The sequence below is a fragment of the Trachypithecus francoisi genome, unplaced genomic scaffold, assembly GCF_009764315.1.
Source record: "Trachypithecus francoisi isolate TF-2019V2 unplaced genomic scaffold, Tfra_2.0 Contig01440, whole genome shotgun sequence".
NCBI lineage: Eukaryota > Metazoa > Chordata > Mammalia > Primates > Cercopithecidae > Trachypithecus > Trachypithecus francoisi.
Window position 1 is genome coordinate 5,800,376 of NW_022681431.1, and position 13,186 is coordinate 5,813,561.

At 37.5% G+C, this 13,186-nt stretch overlaps 1 protein-coding gene across 1 annotated transcript; it reads left to right on the forward strand.

Annotated features, from left to right (window-relative positions):
* The first annotated feature begins 450 nt into the window (after positions 1 to 450).
* LOC117092749 (arylamine N-acetyltransferase 2-like) lies at positions 451 to 10,264 on the forward strand. The gene is given in 3 exon segments (XM_033226827.1): positions 451 to 538; positions 9,255 to 10,059; positions 10,062 to 10,264. Coding segments are annotated over 2 exon segments (870 nt in total). The 5' UTR covers positions 451 to 538; positions 9,255 to 9,260; the 3' UTR covers positions 10,133 to 10,264.
* Positions 10,265 to 13,186: the final 2,922 nt, after the last annotated feature.

Below are 13,186 nucleotides of genomic sequence, written 5' to 3' on the forward strand. Positions count from 1 at the left end.
GTAAAGAAGTGAATGAGAGTGAGGATGAGATATGAAAAGAGGCAGAAGAAAAAGAGAGACCTTATAGGAACTGATGAAGAAAGAGTGCCATAATCTGAGAGTGTGACTAAAACCTTTCATCTTCCTCTTCTGCCTCTTCTAAGTTACTGGTTCTGCTTTTCCCCTTGACCTGTTTCAAGCTCTCACCTTCCATTTCACACATGGGAAGTCTGCCATCAGACTTCCAGAGAGCAAGAACTAGGTGAAATACAAGGGCACAGCTCTCCTAGCCTGTGGCATGGGTGTCATCAGATAGTATAATTATCCACACCATTTTTAATGAAAAGATTTGCATAAGAGATTCACAGAGGCAACCTGAGGCCCTGCAACTACATTTCCCAGAGATCCCTGAGGTGATCCTAACTAGACTCTGGGGTCAAGGTGATACGGAATTCCAGTGAGATCACTTCCCTTGCAGATTTTGGAAGGGAGAGCACTTTATTACAGACCTTGGAAGCAAGAGGATTGCATTCAGCCTAGTTCCTGGTTGCTGGCCAAAGTAAGTAGAACTTTGAAAGTAATTTGCAGTGTACTTTGAAATTGGGGTATAAATCAAAAATAAAATCAAGTCCCCCTACTGACTGAATGGATCTCCTCTTGTCCTAGGTGACCCCAGAGAAACCTGGAAAACTAAATTCCAGGCCATAATGGAAAGGGAGGTCAGACACACCTCATTATACACACTCCCTTTTGGAGTTCAGGCACACCTGACCAGCATTAACATTGAAATAGTGATCACAAGACTGGCAAAATGGACTCTTTGTGGGAGTAAGATACCAAATTCCAATATGACTCTGGTTTGGCAACACATGACAATAGCAGACCCTGAAGGAAATCAATTTATTTAATCCTCAAATTATATTTCTTTGACATATATTGAAATGATCTTGCAAAATCATCTTTTGTGGGGGAAATTTGCCTGTTTCTGGCTCTGCTCTGATTGAGAGATTAAATGAGAATCTGCCACCTTAAAAATTTGAAAAGAGATATTTACCATCTGTTTTCTCTAAGGCTTCTGGCTGGAGGTTTCATCTACATAACATGAACCATGGTTCCCACAACCCCCTTTAACTCAAGCATTTCATTATACTTAAGGGAGGAGACTACCCCTCATATTGTCTTTTGCCCAATTTCTGCCTCCAAAGAAAGAATTAAAAACTAAAAGGCAGAAATGAAATCCACAAGCAGACAGCCTGGCGCCACACCCTGGGCCTGGTAGTTAAAGATTAATCCCTGACCTAATTGGTTATGTTATCTATAGATTACAGATTATAGGAAAGCACTGTGAAAATCCCTGCCCTGTTCTGTTCTGTTCTAATTACTGGTGCATGCAGCCCCCAGTCACTTACCCCTGCTTGCTCAATTGCTCATGACCCTCTCACACGGACCACCTTAGAGTTGTGAGCCGTTAAAAGGGACAGGAATTGCTCACTCAGGGAGCTGGGTTGTTGGAGACGTGAGTCTTGCCAAAGCTCCCAACTGAATAAAGCCCTTCCTTCTTTAACTCTGCATCTGAGGGGTTTTGTCTATGGCTTGTCCTGCCACATACTGATTGCAAGTCTTTAGGCAGAGCTTAACTCTTTCAACCAATTGCCAATCAGAAAATCTTTGAATCCACCTTTGTCCTATAAACTCTCCTACTTCAAGATGTATCAGATTTTCAGGCAGAGCCAATGTATACCTTATGTGGGGGCCATAGGCTGTAGGCCCCCTAAAGCTTCACTAAAAGTCACTCACATGTGACAGATTGATTAATAGGGGAAAGGGAATACAAATTTATTTAATGTATGTACATGGTCTATTAGCCAGGGCCCTTTAGAGGGCCAGAACTAATAGGATTGATGTATATATAAAGAGGAGTTTATTAAGTAGTGAGTCACATGATCACAAGGTGAAGTCCCACAGTAAGCCGTCTGCAAGCTGAGGACCAAGGAAGCCAGTTCAAGTCCCAAAACCTCAAAAGTAGGGAAACCGACAGTGCAGCCTTCTGTCTGTTGTCAAAGGTCCAGGAGTCAAAAAGCTGAAGAACTTGGAGTTTGATGTTCAAGGGCAGGAACCATCCAGCACAGGAGAAAGATGTAGGCTGAAAGACTAAGCCAGTCTAGTCTTTCCACATTCTTCTGCCTGCTTTCATTCCGGCTGTGCTGGCAGCTGATTAGATTGTGCCCACCCAGAATGAGGGTGGGTCTCCTTTTCCCAGTCCACTGACTCAAATGTTAATTGCCTTTGGCAACACCCTCACAGACACACCCAGGAACAGTACTTTGCATCCTTCAGTCCAATCAAGTTGACACTCAATATTAACCACCATACTCAGGAAACATGAGAATGAAGACCCAACTTCCCAATAAGTTACAGAAACTCATGTAGTATTGCGAGGCCACAGTAAAGAGTGGAGACTCAAAGCATGGCCAGAAACAGGTAAATTAGTTTTAGTGGCAACACAGGTTAAGAGAGAGAGGAAGGAAGAAACTTGGCTAGCAAAGGTGCCCTTGTTATGTAGACAAACCTTTTCTCATAAACAATAGATGGTAAATGTTTCTATCCAGATCTTTAAAGGTGTCAGACTCTCAATCTCTCTGGATCCTGGAAAAGGCTTAGAAAGAGGAGGGGGCGTGGCTGCATTAATGGACATTGTCCACAGATGCAAATTTTCCTCAGTTAAGACAGTTTTGCAATGCTACTTCTGCTTGTTGGCCAGTGGCAACCATTTGTAAATATGTCAAAGAAATATATTTGAGGGTAAAATATTTTGATTTTCTTCAGTCACCACTTTGAAATTTGAAACAAGTTTCACGTACTAAAAGCCAAGGTAATAGCTTTGGAGAGATTTGGGTTAGAGGTATTTAGATAGAGATAGTCACAGTAGTGGAAAAACAAATTCAGGATAAATATAAATGAGCAAATTTAAATATATCATTCCATATCTTCTTTAGGCAGTCTCTTGGTTTTGAGGTGAGATCATTTCAGTTAAATAGCTATGTCCCATTCCAGGAGGTGGCACTGCAAATGGTTTAGGCCTCTAGACATAATGTAGCAATCAGATTTCTAGTAGGAGGCATTTCTATAGAAACAGAAAAAAATAATAAAGGTTAATATCTGGAGTAGTCTATCTATAGACTAGCTTTTCTAGAATCTCTGAGGCATCTTCATATTGCAGTGGCAATCTTCCAGATTTTTCTGGAAGTTCAAACCAGGTGTTCAAGTGAACTTTCTGAGAAGACCTCACATCAGCAAGTGTACATGAAGGTTGTTTATAAGTTACTGTTATTTTCTCCAGATACCTTCAGTTTGCAAGACTTTTAAGAAAACCCCAGTTTTAATTTCTAGTGAATTCAAGTAAGAAAAATGGGAGAAAACATTGAAAATGTTACTTTGGAGACTTACAGCCAGGAAAAAATTCAGGATTTGGTCTAAATTGTAAAAAATAATAAAAACTGAAAAAACAATGGACAAGGCCAGAAGATAATAACAAATATACTACAGTTTTTGAAATATAATTTTTCTGCTTTCAATTCTTCAATTTTATGAAAGACATAGTAGAACTGATTTATTTGCAAAATAGGTTTTGTTACTGTACTTGGTCTGATTATTTGCATCAAGTGCAGCAAGAATAGATACTCACTGTATAGGCTCTTTTTTAAAAAATGGCTTTGCTGGAACATTCTTTTTTGTAAAGAATCTCAGATTAGACCTCTTAAAAGCATCCTGAGCCCAACTAAGGATTTATCTGTTTCTACGAGATACCTGTATGAATTGAGTGAATTCTCTCTCAAGGTTCCAAAATAATTTGGGGTTCCTAGGCCTGTCAGAATGTGACCTTCTTTTACCCATTACAGGCCAGAAACCTGTGAAGGACCCTGTAAGGAACTGCATAGACAGGTGTGAGGCCAGTTTTATCCACAGGCCTATTATCAGTTTTATAAAGTCAATGTCAGTTTCTTAAAAATATGGCATTCCAGTCAAATCCTTGACTTTTGTCTCCACTTGTGTCCTGTTAAAAAAGAAAACAGATTCTAATTGAATTTATGCAAATAATTATATTCCCATAAATTAGCAATAATCACTAAGAGCTTCCAAATTTCAGAGACATCAGGCAGATAGAAGGAAATATACTTCAAATTTTGCTCACAAGAGTATACTTTACACAAGTATTAAAAGCTGTAAATATCTAAAAAGAAAAAAATTTTCTTGACTCTGAAGAACAAACAAAAGTAGCAATGTTTCAACAAAACCCATAAAAAGATTATTTCAGTCTTCTATTAGTTCTGTCCATGCAGTTAACTCCTATTCTGTTAGATATTGGGTCAGCAATCCTCATGAACATATTAGTTCTCCATCAGAGTCCTGGGAGTTTTTTTTTTTTTTTCTCTGTACCAGTGGCACAGTCTCCAAAGTTATCATAAAGCTTCATTCAAGAGCACCCCTTAGAGTCCTAAGCTAATTGCAAACCACCTTTTTAAAAGGATCAAAGGAGAACAACTGTGAATGACAGAAGTCTTAGGACAGCCATGATCAAGGACACACTTGAGAAGGAAATTTGGTTATTTCTGTGGCATATAACAATTTAACATAATAATTATAAATACTTATAACATATATGAAGACATCAGAATGATAAGAATATCACATAATTTTGAAAAACATACTAGTAATAGGGTTAATATAAATGTAGCTGTAATAAAGTTGAACACCATTTCATATTTGAAAATGTTTCCTATATGATTTTAACATGCCAAATACACCAAATGTGTCTGTTTTTGGCTGCAGGGGACTTAATATCGAAAAAGATAATGAGGTCAACAAGACTGAATTTAGAATTGGAATTTGAAAAGTGTGATTTTCTTCAGTCCCCACTTTGAAACTTAAAACAAGTTTCACATATTAAAAGCCAAGGTAATCGCTTTGGAGAGATTTTGGTTAAAGTTATTTAGATAGAGACAGATATAGTGGTGGGAAAACAAATTACGTCACCAAACAGGTCATTGTAAAATAAGTCACTCATTTAAGCAAAGTGATAACTCAAAGACTTCAAAAAGTAAAAACCTTCACTCTTTGAGAGAGAAGACTCACTTTCACAAACAATAAGACCTAATAAAGACAGCATGAGGCCAACTAAATTTGTCTCTCTTCCTCAACCCCTCTTCTTTTTTTTTTTTGTTTTCTCAAAAGGTAAGCAAAAATCTTTCACTATCTCTTAATATTAAAAGAAAATCGTATTCAAGAGAAATCTAAATTTTACCATTGCATAGTTTATTATTAATGCTAAAGTTAACATTAATAAAATCTTACAAACAAATTACTTAATTTTAATTAGTTGTAACACAAAGTAAGATTTTTATAAATCTTTTATGACATTTTATAGTTTTCTATAAAAGAGCTGATTAGTACTCTAACAAAACCCTGATATTTTCACATAGGGGCCTAGATTCTGGCCCTGCATTAGTGTGCTTTTTATTTTAAGGTTTAATTTATACAAAAATTAAATAATTCCTTTCAAATTTTAGCCAGCTGGCTTACATATAGAATTCCTTTCACAAGAACAAGTTTTCATAAATATTTAGTTTTGTCCATATATTTAACTTAAAACAATCTTTAAAATCTAAAAACCTTTTTTTTTTTTTTTGAGATGGTGTCTCACTCTGTCACCCAGGATGGAGTGCAGTGGCATAATCTTGGCTCACTGCAACCTCTGCCTCCAGAGTTCAAGTGATTCTCCTGCCTCAGCCTCCTAAGTAGCTGGGATTACAGCTGCGCACCACCACACCTGGCTAATTTTTGTATTTTTATAGAGACGGGGTTTCACCATGTTGGTCAGGCTGGTCTCGAACTCCTGACCTCGTGTGATCTGCCCACCTCGGCCTCCCAAAGTGTTGAGATGACAGGCATGAGCCACTGCGCCCAACTTGTAATTTTTTTAATAGGTAAGATTAGCTTAATATTATTGGTTTCATAAAAACAGCTAAATCCTGAGCTATCTGGAAAAACAAATATGTTTAACATTAAGGCTTATACTTGGGTGAACACCTGATTTTCACAGGCTATAAAATGGTTAGCAAGGAAATAACTTTAAATGTGACTAGTTTTGTCTAATGTCTCAGTTCTCAAAGTAATCTAGGTAAACTGCTAACAATGAATAAACTGAATAAATATAAATGGTAGGGATAAATGCTTGTTGGCTAACTTTTATATAATTTAAAATCTTAAACTTTTTTTGGATTAAAGAATAAGTACTCATTAATAGTTTGGCTCATTTCCAATTAAGTAGAGATATGGAGAAACATGCCTAAACATTGTAGAGTGATTTCATCTATAAAGTGCTGATACCTGATATGCAGTGTAGGATTTTGTGTTTCCTAGGTTTAAGGTTACTAAAAATAAAACTTCCAATTAATATATAATTCTGTGTATAAAGTCTGTGAAAGACATGTTTTTGATGAAAAAAGAAAATATAAGACAAATAGAAAAATGTATTCTCATTAAAAAGAAAATAATTTTTGTCTAATTCAAAGGTTATTTATGCAACAAAGTAAAAAGGAACCAGTAAGTAGGGGAGAGAGATACAAAGAAAGTTATAGATATAAAGATGCATTTGTGATAAGAGAGATTAAAAAGAAAAGAGAATTATATTGTATGAAAAATAATTTTATATAGTAGATTTTTTTTTTCTGAAGATGACTGGTTATCTAAGAAAGAATGAAATTTAGGATACAACATAAAGTCCAGTCGTGTTGTAAGTGGCATGTGTATAATCAAATTCATAAAAGATATTTTGTCTGTGGTTATGTTGGCTTTAATGAAAATTGAATTATTTATAGTCGTCTTTCTGGAAACTGAGCTTTGACCAAAAAACCACAATACAAAACCAAAACATTGGTTAGAACTATAAGGGTTTCTTAAAGTATCTAATTGCTTTTCATTAAATTCCGAGAAATTTTAATGTTTAATGCTATTTTTTTCTTTTTGAAACTTCTCAGACTGTTATCTCAGAAGTCAACTTCTGGTGTATCCTGCTGCTTTCAGCCTTTTCTTCATTTGAGAACAGCTGGGATGTTAACTCTCTCTTTCAACTTTTTGCTGGCTCTGGCAACTTTTTTTTCTTCAGGTCTAAATCTGTTGCTATAGCCTGATGCTGAAGTGTTTCATCTTAAAGCTTCTAAAAAGCAATGTTTTCTTCCATTATAACTTAATTCTGTGCTGTTGGCTTTTCTTCCTATGAGTAAGGGCCAGAAACCCTCTGAAGGATTACGGAAAAATCAGCTCACAAAAGATAGATCAGTTGAAGAGAAGGCATGCAGATTTGTTTGGAGTGTGTATTCTGGAGTCTTCAGAATAAAGACCCAAACACACAAGGGAAATTGTCCTTTTTATGCTTAGGTGCAACAAAGTATGGGCACATAAAAAAATATGATTGAACCAAAGGCATAACCTAATGCTAATAGACTGGGGAAACCCAGCAAGGCCTGTCTCTCTAGATTCCTCTTGACCTCTCTGAGCATGTACTCCTTCTTTCTGGGTATAGGGATCTTATGATCTATGATCCAACAAGGTCGGTTGGATAATTTCTTTACGGCTAATTCATACACAGAAAGGGAGAGGGCAAATTAGAGTAGTATTTTTAGGCTTTATGGCTGGTTTTGAGAAAAAGGAGTTCTGATTTCTAGGTTCTGCCTTGGGGAAGGAGATTCTAGTGTGTATGGCCAGTGTTGAGGAATAATGGGACTGAGAGATAGAAGGCCAGGAGAAGGCCAAAGAAAAACTGACTTCTGAAGCTTTTACCTTGGGGCACTGTCTTCTGAGCTACACCGTATATTTCAAGTCTTCAACAAAACCATGAAACTTTGGTGCTATTACTAAGAGTCACATATTTCCCTGCTCAGGTTACTAGTAAATTCTTTGTTAGTGTTGTTCTTCAGTGGGTTCTCCCCAGTAACTTTGGGTTGATATCCTCCCAGCTTCTATCTTTGAAGCAGAATATTTGTGCTTAGATTTCAGCAAAAATGCCTCAATAGAGTTTCATTGAGCTACTTAGGTCATATGCCATCCATCAGCCAAGCTTTGGTCCTAGAGCCGTTGTGTTTGAATTGGTCCTACATAGTTCATGTGACTGCCCGTAGAGTTCAATATGGGCAGCCTATTGTCCACACAGTAGCTAGACAGATCACTTTGATTAGGCAAACATTGTTCCCCTTATAACCCTTTTCTCATCCTATCTCATTTTGATTTCTCATCTCGTTTAGAATAAAAGCCAAAATATAAGCATTGGCTCCAAGGCCTCTGTTACTTGTCAGATCTCATCTCAATTCAGTCTCCTTCTCACTGACTATACTCCATTCACCCTGGCTTCCTGGATGTTTCTTGAACACTCAAGACAGGTTCCATCTAAGGACCCTGGCACTTTCTCTTCCACCGCATGGAACAATCCTCCTCACACATATCCACAGCACTTATTCTCTAGCATCCTTAAAGTCTTAGTGAGCCTTTCTTGAACCACCTTATTTGAAATCAGTGCTCTCCCTGTGCACCCACTAACCCCTTTTATTGTTTTCACCAGGCACTTACCACAGTCTAACAGACTGCATGTTTTATTCATTTATTCAGTTTATTATTTGTGTCACCTCAACTCCCACTAAAATATAAGATTTTTGAGGGCAAGCAAGCACTAGATCAATAGGAAACACATCAAGAGTATTCTGTAAACTGTTTCTTGAGTGAATCAGTGAATGAATGAGTTAACCAATATAATTTTTTGAGTGAGAAGCTTCGTGTTAGGTACAGCTAAATGGGAAATCAAGTGGGTCATGTACCATGAATACCATGTCCTCTATTGTATAATTCTCCTGCTTATATAACTGTTTATAAACTTATTATAATTGATACCAATTGGAATCTCTTTTTTACTTATCACCAAGAAAACCACAAACAAGTTGTTTACCATTTGGCTCCTCATTTAATCTGGATTTCCAACTCCTCATGCTTGAAAGACAGAAGATACAATAATACTTTCCTTACAGGGTACTGATACTATTAAGTGAACTTATGCATGTAAAAGGAATTCATGCAATAAAAATACTAACAAAAGAATTATTATGACAGGTACTTACAACCATTGTGTTTTTATGTATTTTAAATACATTATACCTATAATTAGCCACTCAAGGAAATCCAAGTGCTAAAGTAGTGATATGTTCTTATGTTTTGTTTTTCTTGCTTAGGGGATCATGGACATTGAAGCATATTTTGAAAGAATTGGCTATAAGAACTCTAGGAACAAACTGGACTTGGAAACATTAACTGACATTCTTAAGCACCAAATCCGAGCTGTTCCCTTTGAGAACCTTAACATGCATTGTGGGGAAGCTATGGAGTTGGGCTTAGAGACTATTTTTGATCACATTGTAAGAAGAAACCGGGGTGGGTGGTGTCTCCAGGTCAATCAACTTCTGTACTGGGCTCTGACCACAATCGGTTTTCAGACCACAATGTTAGGAGGGTATGTTTATATCCCTGCAGCTAACAGATACAGCACGGGCATGGTTCACCTTCTCCTGCAGGTAACCATTGATGGCAGGAACTACATTGCTGATGCTGGGTTTGGAGGCCCCTCCCAGATGTGGCAGCCTCTGGAATTAATTTCTGGGAAGGATCAGCCTCAGATGCCTTGCATTTTCCGCTTGACAGAAGAGGAAGGAGTCTGGTACCTGGACCAAATCAGAAGAGAGCAGTATATTCCAAATGAAGAATTTCTTAATTCTGATCTCCTGCCAAAGAAGACACACCAAAAATTGTACTCTTTTACGCTTGAACCTCGAAAAATTGAAGATTTTGAGTCTATAAATACATACCTGCAAACATCTCCAACATCTGCATTTACAACCACATCATTTTGTTCCTTGCAGACCCCAGAAGGGGTTCGCTGTTTGGTGGGCTTCACCCTCACCTATAGAATATTCAATTATAAAGACAATACAGATCTGATCGAGTTTAAAACTCTGATTGAGGAAGAAGTTGAAGAAGTGCTGAAAATATATTTAAGATTTCCTTGGGGAGAAAGCTTGTGCCCAAACCTGGTGATGGATTCTTTACTATTTAGAATAAGGAACAAAATAAACCCTTGTGTATGTATCACCCAACTCACTAATTATCAACTAATGTACAATCACATATCCTCTCTACCCTCACATTATTTTGAAGAAAATCCTAGACATCAAATTCATACATAAAATACCAGCATTTATTGGAAAACAATAAACTTTTAAAGAAACATAAGGACACATTTTCAAATTGATAAAAATAAAGACATTTTAAGAATGGCATGTGATTATCTTGGGAAGCAGAGTGATTCATGCTAGAAAACATTTAATATTGATTTATTGTTGAATTCGTAGTAAATTTTTACTGGTAAATGAATAAAGAATATTGTGGAAAAACTCATCATCTCTAAAGTATATGAAAACATTGTTGGCTAATATATTGAGAATCAAAGTTTTTCTTTAGACAACTTAGGATATTATGGGGCTAGGCATGTTTTCCTCAATAGAGTCTTCCTCTTATCCTCTTTCTTGTCTCGTAGTTACCTTCTTTTACTTCCATCCATACTTTGCCATAAGAGAGGGAACATGAGCTTTATTGTATAGATCTGATTTGAAATCCTGCGGACACAGGGTGAATTACTTTTAAAATCTGTAGCTCTGATTCCTCAAAGATAAAATGCAAATAATATTTATATAATTCACTGACAGATATACATTTTCAAAACTATTTGTTATATGGATGAATAACAGCATTAATATTTTGGTTACTGGACCAACATTTACTGAAAGTTCTCCTTCCATCTTGCTTTATTTTCCTGTAACTTGAAATTCTCGTCCTACTGTCATCTGCCTGCTTCTTCCTTGATTAAATATTGATAGAATGTCAGATGTCCCAGATCTGAGAGTGTGCCTTGTGATTCAAAATCTGAATCTTTACTTATCCATAACTCAGAATTTCTGTTTGTAAATTTCAGTATCAGGGCTATAAACTGCAGATTCGTTCTTAACACCATCCTTCCTCTTTGACTTGCGATGACTATAATAATCTTAAGAGAAAAGCAGACATTGGAATGGATAAATATTCATTAAGAGAATAAATTACATTGAAGCATCAGTATTTTATGCAGCAGTGTAATAGCTGGGAGATACTGGTGAGTGTAGATATCCTAGGAAGAGGTGGATATGAGATCTGGTCTCAGTGGGAAGGACAAATGAAAGACATATATCAATATTTGAAAGCTTGTCATCTTTCTTCCCAATTGGGCTTGTTCAGCTCTGCTGCTATCTTGTTGCAATGCCAGGTCACCACTGGTGCTCCTAGGCAGAAGCAATTTTCTCACATTCTGACCAAGATCACCTCACTGGAGGATGTGGTGGCAAAAAACAAAAATGAAGACAAAACAAACAAAGAAACAGATAAAAATGTGGCTCAAGTATGATGATACAGTTGTATACAAATGAGTCAAGTAAATTATATTGCACAATGAGTAGCCTGAAACCCAATTCAGTTATTTTCTTCTTCATTATATATAGTACATAATGGAAAAAGGAAAAATATGTTCAGAGAGATTCAGAAATATACAATTTTGTTTCCAGGTTGAAGACTTCTGCCTTTATTATGCAATGTTACCTTTTCTCTAATTAAATCTAAATGAGTGAAGAATAAAATCGCCAATTGATCTGGCCAGAGATTTCAAGGTACCTCTTAATTCTTTGTGTTTGTCCAAACCCATGTCTCTGTTTTTGGTGGCCCCCTGGAGAGTAGGATGTGGCATGTCTTGTTAGAACTCTGGGAAAAGTAAGGTAGAAACCAAACCTTCTAGATGTAACTGGGGAGGTAGGGTGTCGTATGTATATTCCAATTCTTCTGTTTTCAAGATGAAGCTGAGTGTGCATGTTTATCTGCCACTCTCTCTGCTGTAAGGCAGGGAGATAATATGGGGTAAGTACCTATACTGGTGTACAGGCTGCAGCCTCTGGTCCTAGGGAGATACCTACTGGAAGTAAGCCTATGACATATCCACCTATTTGTTTTTTGTGGCCTAGGGACATTCAGGAATGGAAAGCCCCACCGATTCCCAGAACTAGGTCATGAAGAAGATAGTGCCTTTGGTGGGAGCTACATAAGTTGTGGCTCTTGGTGTGTGAACTAACTCCTTCAAGGAGAATGAATAGGCCTAGATTTATTACTGGGGTAAACTGGAAGAAAGGCTCAGGAAGTTCCAAGCTGTGGCTCAGATTACTGGAGGGCTACTATTTGCTCACCAATGCAAGTTTATTAGAAGCAAGCCTGTCAAATAGTCACGGAAAGAATGTGCAGGAAAATCCTTCTGGAGGGAAAATGGGAGCTGCGCATTCCAGTATTTTTTCTACACCACACCCAGAGGATGTAGCCCCTGGAAGTACTTAGATGCCCACTGAAAACCACCTCTTTGTCAGATAATCTGGAGAGACTCACATGTGTCTTCTTCTGTTCTTTGAGCTAGAAGGTATTTAGGATTCTGTTAATCATGGTTGCTATAAAAATTGCAGCACCCAATGCATGGCATAAATCCTTTCTGGGAAGAAACATGGAGCTGCATTTTTAGCACTCCTTCTCCACACTCCTCCCACAGTATGAAGTCCATGGAAGTGCATGCAGGCTCATATAAAACTGCTTTTTCTGTGGCCTAGAGAGACTTGTATATGCCTAGTCCCTTCTACCTCCAGAATTGGGAGGTTTAGGATGCAGTCATAAGAGTGGAAAGAGTGGACAAACTCTTTTCAGGTGGAATTAATAGACCTGGAGTTATCACTGGGGTTAGTTATGGGAGAAAGCATGGGAAGAGCCAACCTGCTTCTCAAGGTCTCCTTTCTGCCCAATGCATATTAGAAACCAGGGCACCAAGTAGCCCTGGAACAGTGTGCCATAAACTCATTCCAGGAAGTGACACACAGTTGCATTTTAAAGCCCCTTCTGTGCATTGCTCCTGGGGGATAAGGCTCCTGGAAATGCTTGTGCACCTGTATAAAATCGCCTTTTTCCTGTGGTCTAGAGAGACTTGCATATGTCTAATTCCCTCCACTCTGAGAGGTAGGAGGTTGAGAGTGTAGTCTTAGGTGGAAGCTGTAAT